The sequence below is a fragment of the Lygodium microphyllum genome, chromosome 12, assembly GCF_053477565.2.
Source record: "Lygodium microphyllum isolate KBCC chromosome 12, Lygodium_microphyllum_v1.1.10, whole genome shotgun sequence".
NCBI classification, from domain to species: Eukaryota; Viridiplantae; Streptophyta; class Polypodiopsida; order Schizaeales; family Lygodiaceae; genus Lygodium; species Lygodium microphyllum.
In genome coordinates, this window is record NC_141146.1 from 125137992 (window position 1) to 125162933 (window position 24942).

Below are 24942 nucleotides of genomic sequence, written 5' to 3' on the forward strand. Positions count from 1 at the left end.
ACCTTTTGGCATACAAGGCAAGATCTGACATATGCATCAACATTAGATCTCAAGGCTGGCCAATAGAAGAAAGTCTCTACCCCTTTGACTGTAGTATCAATACCACGATGTCCTGCATACGGTGGAGCATGACTTTATAATAAAACTTTTGGCCTTAGTTTTGTAACGCATAGTCTTCCATGCATCATGATAAAGCCTTCTTTGAATACATAATGATCATGATGTTGGCCATTGATCAACTGTTCATAGATTTCAGAGAAATTTTTCGTCATTAGCATAGTGCTCTTTCATATCATCCAATTCATGGTGATAAGAAATTGAAACAACTGACACCTGTGGTTTGCGAGATAAAGCATCTGCAACTACATTCTTCTTGCCTTCCACATCCACTATTTGAAAATGAAATATAGATAGGAAATTTGCCCAACGCATGTGTTTCTTTGACAATTCAGCTTGTGTGAGAAAGTATCTAAGTGTTTAATGATCCGTTTGTACTACAAAATCAGCACCAAGCAAATAGTGCTTCCAACTAGAAAGTGCATGGATCACAGCCAATAGCTCTTTCTCTTAAATTTGGTAAGTCCTTTCAACGACAGGAAGTACTCTACTCTCATATGCCACAACTCGGCCATTCTGCATTAATATAGCACTAATGCTATTTCCACATGCATCACACTGCACTATGAATGGCTTAGACAGATGTGGCAAAATAAGTACTGGATCTGTAGTCATTTTCCCTTTCAAACATCTAATGCTGATTTCTCTTTGTTAGTCCATTGCCATTTGACATCCTTCTTTTCAAGCGCATGTAAAGGAGAAGCAATCTCTGCAAAGTGTCTTACAAATCTTCTGTAGTAAGAGCATAGGTCAAGGAAACTGCGGACATTATGAACGGTTTTCAAGTCTGGCCAAGAAACAATTGCTTCTATCTTTGCAGGATCCATCTTAACACCATCTTTAGAAACTATGTGCCCAAGGAAGTGAATCTCTTCCAAAAAGAATTCACTCTTCTTGCCATTAATGAGCAATCTATTATGCTTAAGCTCATTAAAGATTGTAACTAAGTGTTTTCTATGCTCCTCTTTATTCTTTGAAAAGATAATCATATCATCAAAGAATGTGCCAATGAAACTTCGATAAGGGCGGAAAATTCTATCCATCATCTTGTTAAACGTAGCAGGAGCATTGGTAAATCCAAAAGGCATGACTAAAAATTCATAGAGACCAAATGTCGTTCTAAAAGCAGTCTTATGGATATCCTGTGGCCTGATTCTGATCTGATGGTACCCACTTTTCAAATCTATCCTGCTCCTTGTAATCGATCAAGAATGTTATCTATCCTTGGAATCGGAAACCTAGTCTCGATCGTGTTCTTATTCAAGGCTCCGTGGTCAATACACATTCGCCAAGAGCCGTCGTTTTTTTGGATTAGCAACATAGGTGAACAAAACGGAGAACTACTGGGCTGAATTAGTCCCTTCTCTAAAAGCTCATTAACCTGTGTCATAATCTCTTTTTGCTGCGCTGCACTGACCCTGTATGGCGGCCTATTGGGTTGACTAGTCCCTGGAATAAGATCTATGGTATGATCTTCAGGCCTCTCAGCGGGTAACTCTCTTAGTAACGAATCTGAGAAACAGTCACTGAATTTATCGAAGAAATCCCTTCTACTTTCATCTAGTACAGACACATTACTGTCAACTTCATTAACTTGCTTTGCAAAAACCAAGTACGCAGAAATATGATTTTTCATTACAGAAGTAATTGCAGAAGCAGAAACAACGAGGACAAACTCTCCTTTAAGCTTCACATCTAACATATGAGTCTTGCCCCTATGTACAAGAGTGATTGTTCTATTGTAAGTATCCAAGATAGCATGCTTCCTGTGGCACCATGAAATATCCAACATAACATTACAGCCCTCTAAAGGCATAATATGGAACTCCTTTGTGTCCACATAGCTCTGAATGTGCATACGGAGTTTGCCAAGAATGGGGGTGACAGGTTCAGTATGTCTTGGGCATGCCAAATCAGCCTATCCAACTGGTCCCATTTCCTCGAGATGTATACCTAGCTTAGCTGCCAATGCCGGTGATTTATCTCGCACGAGTTCCAGGATCAAAGAAAATAAGCACTGTGGAATCTTTGATCTTTTCCCAAGCTCTGCTCAATTTTGTAACATCATTAGTTGATCGATCTCCCACCATATCAGGCTTTTTACTTGGCGCAACTTTATCCTCTGCATCTTTAGAAGATTGATGTGGGCACTTAGAAGCAATATGGCCTTTTTGTTCACATATAAAGCATTTCCCAGCCATCATTAAAGCCTTTCTTTTTTCAAATGATTTGCCAAAAAGTGGCCTCTTCTGTCCTTTGCCCTGTTTAAAAGAAGTCTGAGGTTGCTGCTGAAATCTTTTCTTCCAAAAAGACTTCTTTGTAAAGCAGGTCCTTTATGGAAATTGTTGCTTCTTCTTGCCAAGATCCTGCTTAAACTAAGAATCCTTCTTTTCAGTGCCTTTAAAGCTATCGGCTTTTCCTTTCAACAATGCATTTGCCACACAAGTTTTTTCAATTAACTGTACCATATTTGTAACCCTGGTCTTGGTACAATAATCCCTGATGGTTTTGGGCAAATTGCAACAGTACTTTTCAATTTGTTCTGACAGGGGCACTATCCTGTAAGAACTCAAGGGCAAAAGTGCTTCCCAAAATTTCTTATTGTACTCTTCTTAATTTGCACAATTTGCCGCGTCCAATTTATGCCATGTAGTCATGACATCTGGTTCAAATGTGTTAGTTAACCATGAGGCTGCAAAGAACTATTTGAAATGGACCCAAGTGGTAGGTGCATATCCTTGCATCAACAATATGTTCCACCATTGCAAAGCATTACCTTTCAAAAAAGTTGTAGCCTTCTGCACCTTAGAAGTCTCAGTAAAATTCCCTCTAGTGTAAGCTGTATTAAAGTGCTGTATAAATGTCAAAGCTTTTAGCTTATCTTGCATACCATTGAAGGTTTCAAACTTTAATGCCTGATCACCCTCTTTATAGTCTTTAGGCTTTGCACTTTTTGGTGTTAGGTTGTCATAGACAGGTGGCTGTAAAAAGGGGAGTCCCTTAGGCGCATTATTAGCATTCATTTCACTTGTCTTAGCTGTCATATGCCCACTAGGCTGAAAAAAACCAGCCGCTGAATTTTGTACTCCAAGCATCAAATAAAGACTCTGCAAAGTCTGATAACTGGGGTGTAGACCAATATTAGCATAAAGTGGGTTCACTGCCTCAATAGGCATCATTCCTGGTGGCCCTCTAGGGAAATATCCCTTATAACCCATGGGTAATCTAGCCATTGCTTGAAAAACTGACCCACCACCAAAGTAACCAGGATAAGTAGCAAACTGAGGAGGAATAGTCTGGTGTGCCACTTGTGCATAACTGCCTTGACCATTCACTCCTTGATCGTATGCTTGTGCTTCTTGTTGCACTGGACGTGTCTCCATGTTTGGTGTCTTTTCCACATGCTCCTGCATATAGAGGTTTGCCTTTTTGAGCGCTCTATGGTATGATGTGATGACTCAGCCTGAGAATCCTCATTATGTGACTTCAAAATTTTTTGCATACGAGGATTCTTTACAAGCTGTTGGAAAGTGCCAACCATATTGAGGAGTTGTGCCATAAACAAGTCCTCCTATTCTTGCTTTTCATCCTGTGGTTCAATGTCAGTTCTAGAAGGTGCTGACACGTATGCACCAATACTCTCTCTTTGGTGTCTATGAGCCGAAGAAGAACTCTCTTCTTCCTAGGGGAGTTTTCATTTGCCTTTGTCCATGTCTGCCATCTCTCTAGTCCTGTAATCTCTGTAAAACCTGGTGTATGGTTTTTTCACCCAAAACTGTCTGAGCTTAAATTCTTACAGAAAAGAATCCAAATCCCGAGGATGGAACCATGTAACCGGTCTATGACTCACATAAAGTGGTAGTTCCTTCAATTAACACCTGGTCTTTTCATACACACACACAAACAAAGACCTCACTCCCTCGCTCAACACCAGATTGGCACCAAAGACTGGCATCCCTCTCGGTATTTCTTTATCAATTAAAAGATGGAAAGTTACAAAAATGAAATGTTTCAAAATATATAACCCGTGAATAGTTGATTTTCATCTTTTTTGAGTAAATCCCAGCTGCATAAGGATAGTACAGCATGACCAGAACAACATCCCTTTTAGGAAAGCATTTTTTGTGACCATAACTCAATAATTCATGTGCAGAATTGCAGTCTGTAGAACTTTGTATTTACTGATTTTACTGTCCAGCATATCCAAAACAACATCCCTTTTAGAAAAGCATTTTTTGTGACCATAACTCAATGATTCATGTGCAGAATTGCAGTCTGCAGAACTTTGTATTTGCCTTTTAGGAAAGCATTTTCTGTGACCATAACCCAATGATTCATGTGCGGAATTGAAGTTTGCAGAACTCTGTATTTACTGTTTTTATTGTCTAGCATATTTTTAGGAAAGCATTTTTTGTGACCATAACTCTATATTTACTGTTTTTACCGTCCAGCATATCCATAACAACATCCTTTTACCTTGGCATCATTCCAGCAGTAAAACAGTTCCACAAACAACACTAAATCAGAGCTGAAAAACCTTGTTCCTGTGTGGCATAGTCATCACTTTCTTTAGTTCCTGCATTGGAGAAGCCAACAACTACTCGTGAACCTGGATAGTGAGGCTCTTGCCTCAGCAGAATTGCAAAGAAAACACAGAACTGTACCTTCAATGGAATCAGCCCATCATGCAGAGCATTTCCTTTGAGAATAGAGAGAGAGTTGACCAGAGGGAGCAAGCTCTACCTCCGTACATGAGTCAGATACTAAGAATTACTCTCCATAGCTGATGTACTTGCAGCAATTTGCCCTCAGCTCCTCAAAACTTCATTCTCAGATTTGCCCCTTATGCCTATTACGTTTTTTTTTTCATGCTCTCTCTCTCTCTCTCTCTATCTCAGGAATTTGTTCCACATGGCATACATGTAACAAGTTTCCTGTTTAAACATTCCGGTCTGAAATTCTCCATGATCGGTGCAAAATTTGACCTCAGCACAGACCAAAGCATTAATCCTCGTGCAAAAACCAAGATAATGATGCGAACAGAATTTGGGGTCAAAAAATAGTAACTTCCTAAATTTTAGGGATGGTGACCCCTGCATTCCTCAAGTTGTTCTGAGCAACTTTTATCATTGCAACCACATCAAAAAGTGTAATGTGGCTCAGTTATAGTGACTTTTATTTCGTGAGCATTCTAAAAAGCAACAACAACTAAAGAAAAGAAAAATGAAATATTTATATAAGTAAACAAAAAAAGCAACCGCAAAAAGTATTACCACTTGGTAGCAGCTGATCAAGTGGCAGCACTTGGAAGAGATTTGCACTCTGAAGGGAGTGAAACGTAATCCTTTGGGTAGAAGTGTTGATGACAAGGAAAAGAGCTGCTCTATGGAGGGAGGTAGAGGTAGTGCTTCGGGCAATGGAATGTTGCAGTATACATTGGAAGATGGAGTACTCCAATAGAGGGAGCAAAACATAGTCCTTGGTGCTGTGGAAAAGAAAGAGATGATAAGCAGCAGTCCAAGTGTGCTCAAGGGGCAGACCAGCAGCCCCTTGAAGACAGAAAGACACTGGCAATAGAGGGTGAATAGGTTTGAAACTGCAAAGGCAGCACAGCTGAGGTTGAAGACTATCGGTAAGCGACATTGAAGCTAGTGCGGCAGCTGGAACATCAAAACATAGGCTTGTCCATCTAGCTTGTAAAATAGGTCACTAGTACCACAAAGTGGTTACCTATTGAAGAGAATGACAATGGATAAGCTGTTTGTACAATATGACAGTAGTTAAAGGTGAAAACATAGGTGGGGTGTAACCAGTCTTTCTTCTGTGGATGGGTGGTAAATCCCTGATTACAACTTAATTACAGTAGAAAACAATTAATGCAAATCTGAAAATACAAATTTACCTACTGATCTTGGACAATGCAGACTTGATTGGCCCCAAAATTGGTACCCCTTTCAGTATTTCTTTAGCTTTATTGAAGAAGAAGTTGATTTACAATGGGATTCTCCCGATCCCCTTCGCAAACCAAACTCCTCTTGCTGTCCAAAGTGACCAGCAAGTTTTCAATTTGATTTGCCTCTTGATTCGGGCACTTAATTGGCCTTCACCCACTTCATGGACGATGGAAATGCCCCAAATTCAATGGTTGGCTAGTCTTCCACCTGAATTTAGCTGAAATTCTCTTTCAGTCTTGTTGAATCCAAGTCTTGGAGCTTCTGATTTTTGGCACACTTTCCAAGGCTACTGTTAAACCCTAATTTCTGCTGTAAATTAGGGTTTACAGCAGAGAAATATGCAAATTCTCAGCCTCCAAGGGTCCAAATGCTGAGATCTTCGGAGCAAGACTGTGAAGTGGTTGGGAGATGAGAGAAAAAGCTGCAGAGAGAGAAAATTCAGAGTTTTGTCGTGAAGAATGACTGAAAATCAGTCAAATGCAGTTGTTGCCTTGCCACAACAACATGTAGATGCAAAGAACTGAAGAAAATTAGTTATTTATTGCTGTTGCCTTGTCTCAATAGCTTGTAGATGCTGTCACTTGTTGTTGATTGGTCTTCTTCTGCCCCTGGTTGCCTCAGAAGGTCCTCTAAATCAGATCAGTAGCCTCTTCTTCCTCTCATGCAAGACGGAAAAACATCTTTAGATCCTGAAGAGGGGCATTTTTTATAAATTCAGTCTGTAAGATGGCAGCCTTCCCAAATAGTTTCTCTAGCATTTTTCATAAATAAATATTAATTTTCAGCCTTCAAATATTGAAAATTAATCTAATAAATATTTTGATGTCCTAAAAATAATTTGATTTGCCAATATTTAAATTGGCTAGGTAACTTCCATTCCCGAGTGTCTTTGCGTAATCTTTGACCATCAGATTGGTGTTAAATACCATTAAACGCCACTTTTCTAGTGTCACCAACTGACACTTATGGCCAAATGAACGACGTAGGCCAACAATTGGCACTGGATACCACTAAGTACCTGTGCGGCATAACTTATAGTAACTTTTGCCTTTGACATCCCATGATTTCTTCGGGTCTCAGACTCATAAATTTACTTTAACCCTAGTTGCACCTCACATGAATCCACATATTAAGTAAGGTTTCAAAAATACATGTCCTCACAACAGTCCTCCCCCTTGAAATCCTTGCAATCGTCCTCGATTGCACTGCCAAATGCATCAAAAGCAAAGTACTACACTGGAATTTTTCATAGGGCATCATAGTCAACACAACATTGCACACTGCTGTTCAATCTTTCCATATGCCCAACATATGTTGAAAATTACGAGCCAACATAATATAGCATAAGACTTGCAAAGAATCTCAAAAACATTGCTAGATTATCATGTGACATGTCCATTTCTCATGAGCTCAACTCATATAGCAAAACCAAATCATAGCATAGCATAACCAAGCATAAACCATGGCTAAAACATCAATGGCATCATAACATATGTTGTTGTCCATGGAACTAGATGTAAACCATTGAAAACTGAGCATAATCTGATCATAAACTCATCACTTGTTGCTGATCTGAGAACTAATCACAAACTGCTGCAAATGTGACCCCAAACTGATCACAAACTCATTGCAAAAATTGACCAACAATCAATGCAAAAACTGATCCAAAAAGTGACAATAACGGTTCTCAAGTTAATAAAAAACTGAGTTGAATACCATTGAATATTAATGATCATACACTGAAAGCCAACATTTGATAATCAGCCCCCTGATGATCATTAACTGATGCTATACCAATCATAACCAATGTCATACCAAGCATAACTGATTACACACTGAGCATAATGGATGCAAATGTACAGTTTCAGAGCTGCAGTGAAAACCATACCGATTTGCATACCAAACATAGTGACTAGTACACTGAGTAGTGATCTCATGGCAAACAAACTGCCAGCGTAGTACCTTGGATTCATATCGAATACATCCGAGATCCAATATATATGAGAGCTGTCCATAATTGGAGGAATGGAAGTGCTACCTCCCCCTTGAGCATCAGACAATACTCTGGACCCTTGCTCTGTTGAACCTAATGGAGTCCGAACTAGAGCTGGCTCTAATTGAAAGGCATCTAGGTAAAGCTGCAACAATTAAGGATGGTTTGCAAGGTCATCCTCTTCCATCCATTTGGCATCCAATGGTGAATAATTCTGGAATTTCACCAAGTATCTCTTGGAAACTTTACCTTCGACCTTTCTTTCCTTATGTGCCAAAATCTGCTCAGGTACCAAAATCTCATCTAGCTTCTCAACCTTAGGCTGAATTTCAGTAGACATATCCTCTGGCACATCATCATGAAAAGGCCTCAACAAACTGACATGAAAGGCATTGTGTATCTGCTGATGTGGAGGTAATTTCAGCCGATATGCCATATCGCTGATCTTCTCCAACACCTGGAAAGGGCCATAGTATCTTATACTCAACTTCGGATACAATCTCTCTTTGCCCTTCATATTTTTCAGCCGTGCCTTTTCAAATCACAGCAATACATAATTGCCCTCTGCAAAGTGCAAAGTGTCACGAGGACGTGAAAATTTGATGCTTTGTTTATGTTTAATTAACATTTGATTAAAGGATTAATCAAATCTGCAATTAAAAGATGCACATGTGTTGCACATGTGAGGTGCAAGCTACTTTCTCACAATTGAAGACCGAAGGACCCTGTGAAAAAGATGGGTGTCAAAGGCAAAAGTTGTAACAAGTTACACTTGTTAGATTCTAGGTGAATTTTGGTGTCAGTTTGCCCCTAGGACCATTAATTGGCCATTAAGTGTCAGTGGTGACACTAGGGACTAGGCATTAATTAATGGATTAATGCTTATCCAAGGGTCAATTAATGCATGGGACCGCTTTGGGTTGCAAATGGCCTAGCCAATTAATTTTTGGATGGGCAAGGTCAATTTTTTGGACATGGATTAAGGGCTGAATTAATTTTCTGAATTAATTAATTCTGAAAATTAATTAAATGGCTGGAAATTGCTGAAAATGGATTAAGAAAGTTGCCACTTGGCAAAACTTTCCCATGCCAGTGGGGAAAAGGCTAAATAGGGCTGAAGGGAGAGGGAAATCTTGTTTTTTCATTTTGGAGCTGTTGGAAATAGGTGTTGGATTGTTGCTGCCAACTTTTGGGGCCAATTCCCAGCCATTGGAGACCATTTTGGTGATGGAGATTGCATATTCTTGACCTTGGGAAGCTGACAATTGCTGCTGATGGACTTTCTCCTGAAGATCACAGTCTTTGATGCTCCTATTGTTGGTGGTGCATCCGTTTGGGGTTGGTACAACAGGGCAGCAACTGATTTTGATCAGTTCTTCGCGACAAATCTCAAAATTTTCTCTCTCTACAGCATTCTCTCATCTCCTTCAACCTATGCTCAGCCATTCTCAGCCATTTTTGGTGGGCTGATTTGTAATTTCTGCAGTAAACCCTAATTCACAGCAGAAATTAGGGTTTAGCAGCCACCTTGGGATCCATGCCAGAGATTGAAGGCTCAAGGGACTGAAATCAGCAGCTGATAATTGAAGATTATCAAGGGATTTTAGGAGCCAGCCCATCCCGAATTGATTTGGGGCAGCATTTGGCCAGCCAAGGGTCAAATTGGAGAAGAAGTCCTGGGTGAAACAAGGGGCAAATGACCCAAAAGGCTTGCTGGGCATTTATGACAGCAAGAGCAATTGGTTAGCAGGAGGAGATTGAAGAATCTTAAGTTGTACTCCTTCCAATTGAATGAAAGCTAAAGAAATACCGCAAGGGACGCCGATTTTGGGGCCAACAGGGTGTCTATTGTCCAAGAATGTTATGGTAAAGTGTGTATTTCATTTTACGTGTATTTATTTATTGCTGTAATTACCTCTTAAATCAGGTTATCACCACCCATTCCAAGAAGGAAGGCTGGTTTCACAAAGCATGCTTATGACGATTAGTTGCTCTCTTTTGCTTATCTTGTGATCTTTGAAGCCCATACTTAACCTTCTGATAAGCTGTATCCATGCTTTCCACATAGTGATCAAACTCAAAGATCTTATCTTTTGTGTGCAAAATAGGGGATACTTTCTTACCACCCTCTACCACCGCAAATGGAGCTTTGCCCGTAGCACTATGCATTGTGTTGTTGTAAGCAAACTCAACCAAGGGCAAATACTACTCCCAGTGAGTCTTGTGATCTAAAACATAGCACCTCAAAAGATCTAACACTGTGAAATTTGCTTCCTCAGACTGACCATTTGTCTGCGGATGGAAGATTGATGAGAATCTCAGTGTGGTACCCATATTCTCAAACAAGCCTTTCCAAAATAAATTGGTCATCTAGGGGTCTTGATCACTAATGATCGAATCTGGCATACCATGATACTTAAAGATGTGTTGCAAAAACAATCGTACCATATGACCGGCCTTTATTTTCTTCCTCACCGGAATGAAATGGGCTTGTTTGCTAAACCTGCAAATGATAGTCCATATCCCATCATTCCCTATAGGTGTCTTAGGAAGCTAAAAAATAAAGTCCATCGCAATGCTCTGCCAAGGCCTATTTGGAATAGGCAAGGGCTGCAACAAACGTGGCATCTTTTGCCTATCATGCTTTACTTTTTGGCATACGATGCATGTCTTAACAAACTGTTCTACATCATGTCTCAAAGCTGGCCAATAAAAGAAATGCTCCACTGCCTTGACTGTGGCATCAATACCTCTGTGTCTTGCATACGGAGGAGCATGACTTTCAGTGATAACTCTAGGCCTTAACTATTTTGTGACACAATCATCCATGCATCATCAGAAATCCATCTCTTAGTACAAAGTGTCCATGCCTTTGGCCATTGCAAAGCTGATCATAAACATTAGCAAAGTTCGAATCAGCAACATATTTCTCTTTCATGGCATCCAACTCAGTGTGATAAACCATATTGACAGCCAACAACTGAGGTTTATGTGGCAATGCATCACTTTCTACTCTTTCTCTACGATCTGTTCCTCTTTCCAGCCCTATTTTCAGATCTGCCCTGATTTTCAGTTTTATTTTCAGATTTACACTTTTTCTCAACCTTTGCCTCTTTGACATGTGACTTGGCATCATCATCGTGGAATCCTGCATCCTTTGCACGCAGCAATGTGTCGGCTGTAGTAGCAGTTTCTATAAGTTGAGACATGTTGAAAACAATGGACTTAATGCAAAAATCCCAAATACCCTTTGGCAAACCACAAATATGCTTCTCCACTTGCTCATGGAGGGATACTATACGATAAGAAGTAATTGGCAACAATGCATTCCAAAACTTCTTATTATACTAATCCAAGTTCTTGTAATCTTTGGAATTCAACTAATTCCAAGCTGTCATAATGTCTACTTCAATGGTACTTTTCAACCAATTTGAAGCAAACATTTACTTGAACTGGATCCAAGTGGTAGGTGCCATGTCAGCCTGCAGTCGGACAGTGCTGTCGGCCAGTTATTTGGGCATTATTTTATTACAGTCGGCTGCATTTATTGCAACCGACTTGGTCATTTTTATGCCTTTTCTTTTTGGGTATTTATAGCCGGGTTGTGGCACACTCCAGCAGTCATTCATTTTAGATTCTGATTTTGAGATCTGTTGACTGAGACAGATTGTGCTCGGGCTGACGGAGATTGAGGTCATCAAGTCGGAGACATACGCAGGTATTTCCTCTGCCCCCTTGTGTATTTCTGCACTCTTATACAACATACTACATAGATTTTTTGCGTTTATAGTCTCCTTTTCTCTCTCTCTCTCTCTCTCTCTCTTTCTGTTCACTCTCTCTCAGTCTTTGTCCTATGCTTCCGCATCGCTGCACTCTGACATGGTATCAGAGCGGTGAAGATGGACTGATTGAGGGCTGAACCTATCTGAAGAGGAGATTTCAACGCGATACAAGGCTGCATTTCAAGGATTCGAGGGCGAGCAGGAGGATTGCACATCGGATCAAGGCTGAAGTTAGCGTGGGCATGCGGGAAAGGAGTCTAATCGGTGAATTTGCTGCAGGTTATTGCTGTTCGAAGGGGAGGAAGGCTGCATTTGAGGCCCTTCATTGCAGATTTTACCTTTTCATCGCCTCCGGCGGGTGAAGAAGGTTTGGCCAGTGGAGGAACCAGCCTTAGAAGGCTGCGTTTACACAGTCAGAGTGGGCTGCTTTTGCGCTTGTGTAGGTATTTCAGGTTAACATGTCTACAGAGAGTGATTTGGAGTTCCAAGCGATCATGGACATGAAGGTGCATATCCTACTGGCTCTTCCATCGAAACAAAAGCTTGATGGTGACAATTACCGCATCTGGCTAGCCATTTTGGAGTCTTATGATTTGGCGGAACTGGTCATGGAGGAGATTAACAGGCCCTCACTGAGGGATGAGTCCAAACTCTCTTCCAATGCTTGTGTGGAGTTGACCAAGGCCCAGTCTCATTGGGACAAATTGAATGCTAGGATTCGATCTTTTCTGTTTGTCTTGCACTACAGCCGTGATAGCTCACATCGAGCACTTGATGGTGGCTCGAGAGATATGGTTGGAGCTCGATCAGATGTTCAACCGGATGACCTTGATGAAGAGGGTTTCTTTGGAGGTGTAGATGCGGATCTTGTCCGTGAATAAGTCTTCTTCGCTTCGGGAACACATCAACAAGCTTCGGCAGCTTCAGATGCAGGTTTAGAATGCGGGGAAGCCTATTTCCTCCGAAGACATGGCGATCACTTTACTGTCCTAGTTGCCGCTACGATTCGGTACCTTTTATTCCGCTCTTATTGTATCAGGGAGGGAGTCGACTCTTTGGTGGGAAGAGTTGGTTCCTATGGTCTTGGACCAGGAGGAACAACTGAAGGGACAGAATGCTTTCAAATCGGAGACTTTGGTTGGTGAAGCCTCTCAAAAGAAGAAGGACAACAAATCCAAGAAGGACAAGGAGAAGGAATTGACTTGCCATTTTGTGGAAAGACCGGTCATTGGAAGAAGGAAGAAGAACACCAAGAAGAAGGGCACGAAGGATTCTCGAGCGGTGGCTGCACCCTCGTCAGCTGCTTTTCTACACTTAGCAGTCATTGAGGACTCTACACCGAAGACTTCTGATGCTGCGATGGCAGCTCCCCAGGCTTGTGAGTGAATCGTGGACAGTGGTGCCTCCCGGCACATGACTCCTCCCGTTGGTGTTGCCCATTTGCGACCTTCGCGTGGGCAGATTCTCATTGGAGATAGCTCTTCTGTGTCTATTGCTGCGCGGGGTGAGATGCAGCTTATTCCAGATGGACGTGGTGATACCCATGTTTCTGTGGTGTTGCATGTGCTAGGTTTGGGCATCATTCTTTCGGTCCATAAGATTTGTGCTCTTGACCTCTTGGTGAAGTTTAACAGTGATACTATTCGAGTCCTTGATCGTGGATTGAGGAAGGTTCTCTCTATAGGGTATGAAGAGAATGGCGTCTACAAATTGAAGTCTTCTTCAGCTCTTACTTCTTAGACACAATTCGAGTTATGGCATGCTTGGTTTGGCCACTTGAACTATGAGTACCTTCGAAAGGCGTTGCCAAGGTCGTTTGTCAGAGGATTGCCAGACATAGTGGTGAGCCATCAGCATTGGTCTCCTATATTCGTGGGAAATTGCATCGGGATGCGATTCCCAACAAAGCTTCTAGGCGATTTACTTCACCCATCTTTGTGGCCCGATGAGGACTGAGTCCGTGAAAGGGAGCTTGTACTTCATGTTGATCATAGATGACTACAACAGGATGACTTGGGCCTATTTCTTGACTTTGAAGTCGGAGGCTTTCTCTCACTTCAAGGATTGGCTTCTCTTTGAAGAGAACTGTTCTGGCCGGCAAGTAAAGACCTTGCGTTCAGATACAAGGGAGGTGAATTTATGTCTAATGAGTTTGCTTGTTTTTGTGCAGATAGGGGCATTCACCAAGAGTTTGCTAACACCAACACTCCCCAAGAGAATGGCATTTTGGAGCGGAAGAACCGAAGTGTGCTCGAGATGGCGCGCACCATGATGGAGCACTGATAGACACCTTAGTTTTTGTGGGCCGAGGCAGTGGCTACCGCAGTTCATATCCTCAATCGATCTCCCACTTCGTCCGTTGACACGATGACACCTTTTGAGGCTTACTTCGGGACTAAGCCTGATGTCTCTTATTTCAAGATCTTTGGGTGTGACGCTTATGTGCACATTTCGAAGACGCAATGTGATAAGTTTGAGGCGGCTTCCGGATGACAGGTTTTTGTTGGCTATAGCTTCTAGTCCCAAGGTTTTCGTTTGTTTGATCTTGTCACGCGGGATATCTAAACGAGCCAAGATGTGCGGTTCGTGGAAGTTCCAGCCACAGAGGGGGGTGAGGAGCACCCCGTCCTTGGAGATCCAGGGGAGAGTTGGGCTCCCGAGATAATTTCTTTGGAGCTAGAGTCTCTTGATGGAGATTCTTCTTCTAATTCAGATTCTTCCCTTCCACCGGCCACCCTCGAGGAGCTTTCGCCGGTGGATGTTCCTGAGTCTTCAGTAGATGGAGAGCGACGGGGAGAGGTTCGTCCTCTTCCTCGTTGGGCTTGTGACACACTTCGAGATTCAGGGATTGAGGAAGTCCCTAAGGAGTGGGAACCGCAGGATGGACTGCGGAGGTCATGGAGGAATCAGACACATTCTTCGGAGCTTGTTTGCTTCAACTATTATTTGCTGACCGGTGTTATGCAAGATCGTGAGTCCACTTCAGTGAAGGAGGCTTTGCAGTTTGATCATTGGCAGAAGGCCATGGAAGCCGACTATTGAGAGGAATATTTTCATCTCTCAGCAGAGGTATATTCAGGAGCTCTTGGTGACTTTTGAGATGGAGACTTGTCCGCCCATTACTACTCCTATGGATCCGAATTGGAAGGCCACTTCACACTCAGATTCCCCCATGATGGATGCTTCACGCTACCTTCAGTTGATTGGATCCTTGATTTGGCTTCTCAACACTCGTGTTGATCTTTGTTTTGTTGTGGGTCTTTTGGCAGGGTTCATGATTGAACCCAAACAGGTGCATTGGCAGGCTACCTTGAGGATTCTTCGGTATTTGAGGGGGACCTCTGACTTAGAGATTTCTTATCCCGTAGGTACAGATGCTTCAGATTTGGTTCTTGCAAGTTGGAGTGACTTGGATTGGGCTGGCGATGTGGATCACCGACGGTCTACTACAAGCTACTATTTTACCTTGGGTATAGGTGTTATCTCTTGGAGTAGCAAGAAGCAGCCCATGGTAGCCCTTTCTTCTACTGAGGCAGAGTATCAGGCTGTGTCTTCCACCACATGTGAGGTTGTGTGGCTTCGGAGATTGTTGGAGGAGCTTGGCTGCCCCTAGACTCGTCCTACTCTTCTGCAGTGCGACAATGAGAGTTGCATTGCCTTGGTCCGGAATCCTATATTCCATACCTAGAAGCACATTGAGATCCATTATCACTTCATTCGGGAGAAGCTTCTGGATGGGACCATTGATGTGGAGTGTTGCAAGACGGAAGATAATCTTGCAGATTTGTTTACGAAGGTGCCTCCCCAGGCTCTTCTTCGGTAGCATTCCAGATCCCTCAGTCTTTTGACCCGTCCAAGACCTGAGAGGGGGTGTTAGACAGTCATTTCCTGGATAGACGGTGGACAGTAGATCACATTTCCTGGACAGATGGTGAACAACAGATCAGCGCAGGGTGCCACGTCAACAGGCACCACGTCAGCTTGCAGTTGGACAATGCAGTCGGCCAGTTATTTGGGCATTATTTTATTGCAATCGGCTGCATTTATTGCAGCCAACCTGGTCATTTTTATGCCTTTTCTTTTTGGCTATTTATAGTTGGGTTGTGGCACACTCCAGTAGTCATTCATTTCAGATTCTGATCTTGAGATCTGTTGGTTGTGACAGATTGTGCTCGGGCTGATGGAGATCGAGGTCATCAGGTCGGAGACATACGCACGTATTTTCTATGTCCCCTTGTGTATTTCTGCACTCTTATACAGCATACTACTCTGCAGATTTTTTGCGTTTACACTATCTCCTCTCTCTCTCTCTCTGTGTTCACTCTCTCTCAGTCTTTATCCTACGCTTCCGCATCACTACACTCTAACACAATTGAGATGACATGACCAAGATATAATAGCTTTGTGCGAAATTGTTTTCACTTGGATAGTATCACAAATAATTACTCTTATCTTAAGAGATGTAAGGCGATGTGTAAATGTTTCGCATGTTCCTTCAATGACTTACTATAAATACACTCTTCAAGATACGGACGGAATAGGTCGTTCATTATTTGTTGGAAAGTTATAGGAGCATTGGTCAATCCAAAAGGTAGGATAAAAATTTGGAAATGTCCATATCGCATTCAAAACACAGTTTTTGGGGCATCTTCCAAAGCTTTCTGTATCCAATGGTAATTGGACCCAAGATCGATTTTGGTGAAATATCGCGTGCCATAAAACGGATTTATAAGGTCATCCATCCTAGGTAATAGATACTTTGGTTACCTTCTTGAGATCTTTGTAGTTGACATAGAAGCGTTTCGTGCCATCGTTTTTTTAGCGAGGACATGCACGCCCTATAGAGACTTGGCTCAATAAAATTCTTAGCTAGGTGGCCATGAAGTTACCTAGCTATCTCATCTTTCTCTTTCGAGCTAAACCCATAAGATTGTTGAGAGACGGGATGGCTACTAGGTAATGTCTCGATCCTATGGTCTAAGATTCCACGAGATGGTGCAAACCTATCAGGTAGTTTGGATAGAAAGATATTAAGATACTCACGTAATATCAAATCCAAATACTCACTTTTAAATTCATACTAATATTATTATTGAAAGAAATTGAATTACATTGTGAATTAAATGATTGAAGTTTTTCATCAAAATAAATATAAGTAGTAACACTTGGATTTAAAAAAACATTAACTGAAATTGTATATACATTATGTTTTGTAATCTCTAAGGGTAAAGAACCTTGATCACATGGAAACAACCATCAAGTTTAAGAGAAAGTATATGATTTTTATAGTCAATATACAAAGAGGAGTATTTATCAAAGAACCATCGCATGCTAAGAATGACATTGATATGGTCAGTTAGAAGTTCATATGTTGATGGTACTCTTGGATTGATAGATCCAAATGTGGTACCAGTTGATTCCAACAATTCACAATAGGGCTTTTCGCATATTAAACTCGATAAATTTGGTCAATGGGTACTATGTGGAGCTGCATTTTTTGCACCAATTGAGAAGAAAGGAAACTATGAATAGAGCCATTATTGAACAAAACCACAACTTCTTGGCCATTTATATGCCCAGTTGGTAGTGACCTCTAAAAGGTTATGAAGGCCAAATATAGTTTTATGAATTGAATTACTATTACAAGTATTAGCGTTAACAAAATAATCTTCTTGGCCATTTATACGTCTCGTAACCTTTAAAAGGTCATGAGGGCCAAATATAGTTTTGTTAATTGAACTATTATTACAAGTACTAGCATCAACAAAACAATCTTTAAATAAAATTTTGGGAAGATATACTTCGAGCTTTAAGAGTATTTATTGAAGCCTTAGAAGTAAACTTCACTTTTTAATTTTGGGGACACTCTTAGTTTCCGTGAGAGTGACCTGTCTGATGGCAAGTTAAGTAACAACCTTTCGAGTGATCCTTGCTACAAGTGACGTTATGCTTACCATTTTTTAAAAAATGCAACTCCAAAGTCGACGGATGAGTTGCTGTTGGGATAGATGACTTCTTTGAGTTAAAGATAGAAGCAACTCAATGGGAACCTCTTGTCGACTAGTTGCCTCTACTCTCATTATATATATACATATATATACATATATATACATATATATACATATATATATACATACATACATACATGTATATATATATATATATATCGAATTGTGGAGCACCTTGTTTTGGTAGTCTGGTAGTAAACCGAAAAGGTATCGTATATAGAGCAACACTTAAGGAACGTCCATGGGCTTTGTTTTGTTAACAGATCTTTAAACCCTCGTGAATATACATTCAAGCTCTTCTTCCCTATATCAAACTCAAATAAATTTCAAAAATTTTCAATCCAATCATCGATCACAAAATGTTTCCAAAAAAGATTGGAAGTCAGTCCATGTCATTGGCTTGGGACGTAACCCTACCCACCAAGCCTATGCATTTTCCTATAACATGATCAATATTTGCCTGATACATTGAATGCCATAGAACTGATATAGATCAAAATATGCCATCCATTTGGTTAACCATGAATCGATGTTTGTCTCATTATATTCTTTCTTCTCCCCTTTAAATGAAATAGGTTGATACTAAAGAGGGAATGCCCTCACGGCTATGGATACAAACGGAAAATGGAGAGTACGCAGCTCGGCTAATTGCCGTTGCATGTCCTTAACTTGAGCTTGGAGAATCACTACAAGTGACGAATATCCGTCAGATTTGAAGGAAGAAGGTGCTTAGGATGTTGTTCGTGCGTATGTTCAAGTCTATTGCATGGGTATCCTCCATGTGTTGAGGTTCAGTGGAAACGGGTGCATCAAAATGAGATATTGCATGAGAAGTCATGATATCGGTAAGAGAAAGAAATGCAGAGAAGGAAATTTTGGAGAGGGGTGAGAATTTAGAAATCAAGGAATGTGAGAGAGGAGAGCAAAACAAAACAAAGAGAGTCTTTGTATTTAATGCATAGCTAAGCCGTTTTTTAAAAAAAATGTGCACATAGGGTGCAGCTTAAGAGGGTTGCTTTAGGCACCTTAGACCAAATAAGTCTAACAACATTGGTGCACAGGTAATAATAGAAAAAGATCGGAGAGGAAATGGAAAAGACAATAAGGATATGCCACATGCCATGCTAGCCTCAAGAAGGACATGTCAGGTCAACATGAAGGTTCGACCAGCTCCTTGAGCGCCAAGACCCCAACAAGCCATGCAGTCCGTCTGTTGACTGACACCAGACAGTCCATATAATCATCACGGACAAAGAGTTTGTTCGTCTCTCTCTCCTTCTTTGTCCACATCAAGCATCTCCCCTCCCCACCCCCCAAAAAAAACCACTGAAAAGGCATTAACTCAATCATCTCTGTCTCTCTCTCTCGACCTTACTCCATATCCACGATTGTTTTACCCAATCAATCTCTACATAACTATAGACTATTTTATTGTGTTTTACTCTCCATGGCTGCTTCCCAGTTTATCTCTATGCACGACCACTTTCCACCCTTTTTCTCTCCATGATTGCCAAAGTTCATATTGACAATAACGCTCATCTTAGCATTGAACAAAATATTAACATTAAAATTGATACTAACATTAGTGTATGCATTAAATCACAATAGCTTTTAATGTTACATTACCATTAAAATTAATGATTAACATTAATGTCTAACATTAAATGGACAAAAATTATTGCCAATCAAAATCCTGATGCTTCTCCAAGCCACAAGGTTTCAGCTTCCAACGATGGTTTGCCATAGCCATGGGATGGTAGCTCATTGTCTCCTACCCCTCCTCCTCCTCCCTCCTTCTCCTTCATTCTTTCCTCCTCCTCCTTCCCTCTCCTTCGAAGTTCTTCTCCTTCCTTCTTTTCTTCTAAGTTCAAGTAGTGGTAGTGGTAGTGGTAGTAGTAGTTGTTGTTGTCGTCATCGTTCTTCTTCTTCTTCTTCTTCTTGTTTCATACAAAACTTTGAGTCTTCATGTCATATGATCAAAATCATGATTCATTACATGTGTCAGGAGTGAAAACTCAATGGTTGAGACAATTAAGACTTGGTTTTCAAAACTTTAAACAACTAAATGAATTATAATTTATGACTCATGAAACATTTGAAGACTTACATCAAAGGCGGAACCAAGATGCATAATAAGTAAAATCAAGATACATGTAACTATATCATGTAAATAATGTGTCCAAACTCCAGTGAGCACTAGTAACTATTGAGTATTAACATCAATTAATAACCGTGATATTATCATCTGCATGTGTAATGCCATTGGTGATTGGTAACTGCAATGTTTTCGATCGTATGACAATGAAGACTCAAAATGTTTTGATATATTTACGTACCTATGTAAAAACCTATTTATTTTAGTGTAAAATCCGAAACATTGTTTTCCCATTTCCAAAATTTGGCTGAAACTCCAAAACTCCAAATTTTTCCTGTTTTTGAAACTCCCCCATAGTATGCATCATACCCACCATCTGCAACACGTGCCCCCCTTGCACGTCCCTCCCGCTAGCAGTATCCCACACCACCCTTACCTAGATAAAGGCATACTTGTCTGACGTGAACTCACTATTTCGTGAGCTAAAGTGGTTTTGTGAACATCATTAGATCGAATTGCGGTTGATGCTTTGATAACAATGAGACGTCTCCTTAGGATCCAACTTGCACGAGACACGACACAAGCCATATCCATAATAAAAGGGATTGGATATTAGACTCACCTCCCAGCCATAGCCAAACGAGCTCACCTCCAAGCCTGGGAGCTAATAGTAGTCTAGGTCATGACCACATCCCATGGGTTGGCATCCCATACCACCAACCCACACCATCATGGTGTACGGATGTGTTGTCCTAGGGCCAAGAGCCCAAGAGTGGTGATCACACAACGAATCTGCACAATAGGATCTTGAGTCCTATAAATAGGACTCCGCTGCTGCAAACCCAAAGTGCCCTTAGTGCATTCGCACTAAGTCACTTCACAACCACTGTGACCAATGCTTTGGCACCCATCCGGATGTCCACGGATGTAACACACAGCCCACTGTTACCATTGCCTGCTCCAAAGGCTTCTCATTCAATGAAGCACTTCATGGGGCAAAAGTTGTGTCACCATACTTAGTTCCTGACAGTTCACCATTTACTTGGATCAGTGCTTTTTCTTTGTTTTTACTGGAAACAGCTAATGATTTCTCTTCACCTAAAATTTCTCTTTCAGCCTTCTTGCTTTTTGCTAAAAGCAGCCAGTGATGTCTTGTTAACTAGAATTTTCCTTTCATCCTTCATACTATATGAACTCAAATAATTCTACAACACTGAAAGTGAGAGGCTGTTGGATATAAAGATAAGACAATCAAGCATTGGTGAAGGACAACTCATATTGTACGAGTGAACAAACATGGTAGGAAACTAAAAGAGGTTGGATCAAGATCTCGGAGGACTACTAATAAGCCATGCAGTGGTGAAAGCAGACTGACAATAAAAGAAGGCAGGCAACTGTTACATTGTCAACCAAGTTGACCACATGTTTGATTTCATCCAGTCCATAAGATTTTCGATTTTTAAGGCTATTCTCTCTCTCTGTCTATCTTTTGTATTGTGCCCATCATGTAGCAGCATTTTCCTTGTAAACACCAAAATGCAGACTCTTTAATGGACCTAATGAGCCAGACTGTCTGAAAGATTCCCAGGCCATGTGGTACGGGCACATTAATTGGCAAACAATATGGACTAAATGGCTCTAGACTGTAATTTTAATGGTTAAGATAGCAGTTTGATAATTCATTTGACTTTGCATTGTACTTTATTTTAAACATTTGGCCTACATGATAACTTACTCAAGAGTTATAGCAAGTTAAAGCAACTCTTAGTCCTCAGATTTAGTCACGTCAAGCAGGCACTCATGCACTTGTGTATCTAAGTGTTTCATATCAATGTACAACTGATTTTGGGCACTTGCCTTTTTCCTCTCAACTTCTCACATGTGTGGTTTGTGGGGGAACTTCACTTCCAAGAACCTGCATGCTGATGTTTCTGTTTTCTTTTCATTTTAAGTATGAAGCCATATGCTAAATGTGTATGTCTCCACTTTGATGAATCTTTTCTGGAATAATTTGCATGTTCCTGTTTGTGTAGATATCGGACAGTTTTTTTTCAACATCTTGATAGGTTCTTGGGTGTCGGGTGACAGTGGTTGCAGTGGTAAAGTTGGCACTGGAAGCTGGGAAAGCGACCCCTGCTCCCCCAGTTGGACCAGCACTTGGTTCAAAGGGTGTTAATATTATGGCATTTTGCAAGGAGTACAATGCAAGGACTGCAGATAAAGCGGGCTATGTCATACCAGTTGAAATTACTGTTTTTGATGTGAGTTGAAATTTCTTCTCAAGTATCACGAGGTTCTTGAAGGTTCTGTAGTTATTTTATGCAGATTTTCAGTTCTCTAAAGGTATGATGCACGCCTGAACATTCCCTGGTGAAATTGTGCACTGCTGTTATTTTCTCATCTTTTAGAGGACATTTAGCTTTCAGAGCATATAAGACACAATAAAAGCTAATTGGTGTAGTATCTCACAAATGATGCTTTTGTTACAGTTGCAACATAACACTGTATACTGTTGCAGTTCTATCTGTTGGTTAGAATTTAGACAAAGTTACCTAGGCATATTTTTTTCCAAGTATATGCAGATTTTATTTTGTTTTCTAGTGAATTTTCAAGCATAAAGAGGTTGAATGTGGGGTTGTAATGATGTCATGTATACATATTGTGTGACATTGTGAACCATTGAGCAAATTCAATTGTTCAGTCATTCCAGCATTTTTTAGCGAGTCACACAGAATCCTAGTAAGAGATTTTCTCCCTCTTTAAGTCATTACTGATATGTATTAAAAGAGTCACTAGAAAAGTAGGGTTTCTGTTGGCTACTAAAGAATCAGAGTTGCTGAGTTGTCTATGCCAAAACCATATAGTTCATTGTACAGATAGGCACCAGTAGCACTTGGGTCCCTGCTGATATGTAATAAAAATGGTATGAAAATATCAGCTTTTCTGTCTGCTACTTAGGAATCAGGGTTGCTGAGTTGTCTATATAGTACCTCTGCTGTATGTGACATCATAGTTGGTAAATGTTGAAGAATTTTACTTGAGTTGTTGGAGAGGGAGTAGAGTGGTTTCAGGAGTGTACCTTATGAATTTGCTGTTATGCAATGCCTAAATTTTGAGCCTTTGTAAGTCTGGCATTTACAAATGGACTCCTTCCAAATGCAGGACAAAAGCTTCACATTTGTTTTGAAGACTCCCCCAGCATCAATTTTGTTGCTCAAAGCGGCTGGTAAGTCATGTTTCTTTTGTATGGTTTAGATACTCTAGGCTGAACTAAAATTCAGATCAAGTGAAATTGAGGTTGGTGATGTTAATGCATCAAGCTGTGATCTTGCCTGTAGGTGCTGAGAAAGGATCCAAGGACCCTAAAACGGAGAAAGTTGGAAAAGTAACAGCTGAACAAGTAAGGGCGATAGCAGTAGAAAAGCTTCAAGACCTGAACTGTACATCTATTGAATCGGCCATGAGGATAATAGCTGGAACTGCTGCAAATATGGGCATTGATATAGAACCTCCTATTCTCCAGCCTAAAGAGCATGTAGTATTTTAGGAAAATGAATTAATGGAGATATATCTGGCTGGATTAAAAGAGCTTTCACTTACGCAAGTCATAATTTCATTATGTCTGAGATGTTGACGTAAGTCACAAATTTCTTTTTCCATGTATGTAACATAAAGGGGAGGAAAGCTTTTGCAGTTTAGTTCCTTGGACCTTATATTCATGAACAGTCATGTAACTGACTTCTGTGTCTTTTGTTACGGCATACAATTTGTACCTTTCCCATCACCAGTGTGTCCAACATGAGGCACTGATGTTTCATGGGAAGCTTCTTGTCCTTTGAATTATATTTGTAAACTGTGTTTAAAAAATGTATTGTATTTATTTGATACAATGCTCGTTGTGAGCCTGTGCATCAATTTGTGTGCAAACTATTGAGGTGAGAATAGGTTTTGATTAAAAGCCATATCGTATAGCCGATATATGAGCTGGTTGTGAAGCCAACTGAGAGATTGAGGTGCAGTGTATGCATCAGAAGGCAAACCCTGTGTTTGTGCTATATGAGACTGAAAGAGTGGGATTTACATCAGGGTGAACCCTGATGTGGTACATCGACTGGGACTGTGTCAATTGGCGCTGATATTCTGGAATATGTGTTGCTTCATATTTGCTGAGGATACTTCAATTGTCAGAAGATTGGCTATGATTGTAATGGATGTAGTTTGACAACGTGACCCCTGCACTCACATCAAATGAAACAATATCTACAGGGACAAAGCTGAAGAGCTTCAAAAATTCAAGATGGGTAGGGAACTTATGGTTGGGCATATTTTTTACATAATGTAATCAGAGAGACTAATGCTTGAACAAAGGCAGGCCAGAAAACAGAAGCACATTTATAGCACAAAGGTAATTGAAATATTCTCATTGGTTATGCTTTGACCACCTGTTCTCATTCCTAGGGCTCAACTGGCAGCTTAGTAAAGCCGAAACTAGCCTTCCTTCTTACCACAAAAATCTTGGACAATTGACATCCAATTGACCCCACAATCGGTACCCCCTTACTATTATGTATTTAACCTGTACAGTACCTTGAGATGCTGAGTGATCTCTTTATACATTCCAATACTTTCGGCTGTCACCGATTACCAGCTGCACCAAAATCCAATTTGCCCCTTGATTCTGACACAATTACAACACAAATTGGATTTGGTACACTTGCATGTGGGTCCACTCTAATGTGGATGTACAATCTCTATCAGTTCTGTTGTAATTGTTTCAATTACAACGACTGCTTTGATCTTTGGGCTTCTGTATAATGGGCACGCATGTTTAACAGCATTGCTGTCCACCTTCAAATAGTTCAGCAACTTAGAATTGTTGGGATTCAATGACACTTTTTAAGACTATTGATAAACCTTAATTGCAATAGTAATTAGGTTTGAATTCAGCAAAACACTGTTGAATACCTTCAAATTTGCTGAGATGGAGGAGGAT

The 24942-nt window shown here is 40.7% G+C and overlaps 1 protein-coding gene across 1 annotated transcript in view; it reads left to right on the top strand.

Annotated features, from left to right (window-relative positions):
- PRPL11 (plastid ribosomal protein l11) overlaps positions 1-23766 on the top strand; it is a 38819-nt gene extending 15053 nt beyond the window's left edge. The window contains exons 2-4 of the mRNA XM_087690003.1: positions 22038-22210; positions 23112-23175; positions 23288-23766. Coding sequence (XP_087546129.1) covers positions 22038-22210; positions 23112-23175; positions 23288-23496 — 446 coding nt within the window. The 3' untranslated portion in view covers positions 23497-23766. The remainder of the gene's footprint in view (positions 1-22037; positions 22211-23111; positions 23176-23287) is intronic.
- Positions 23767-24942: the final 1176 nt, after the last annotated feature.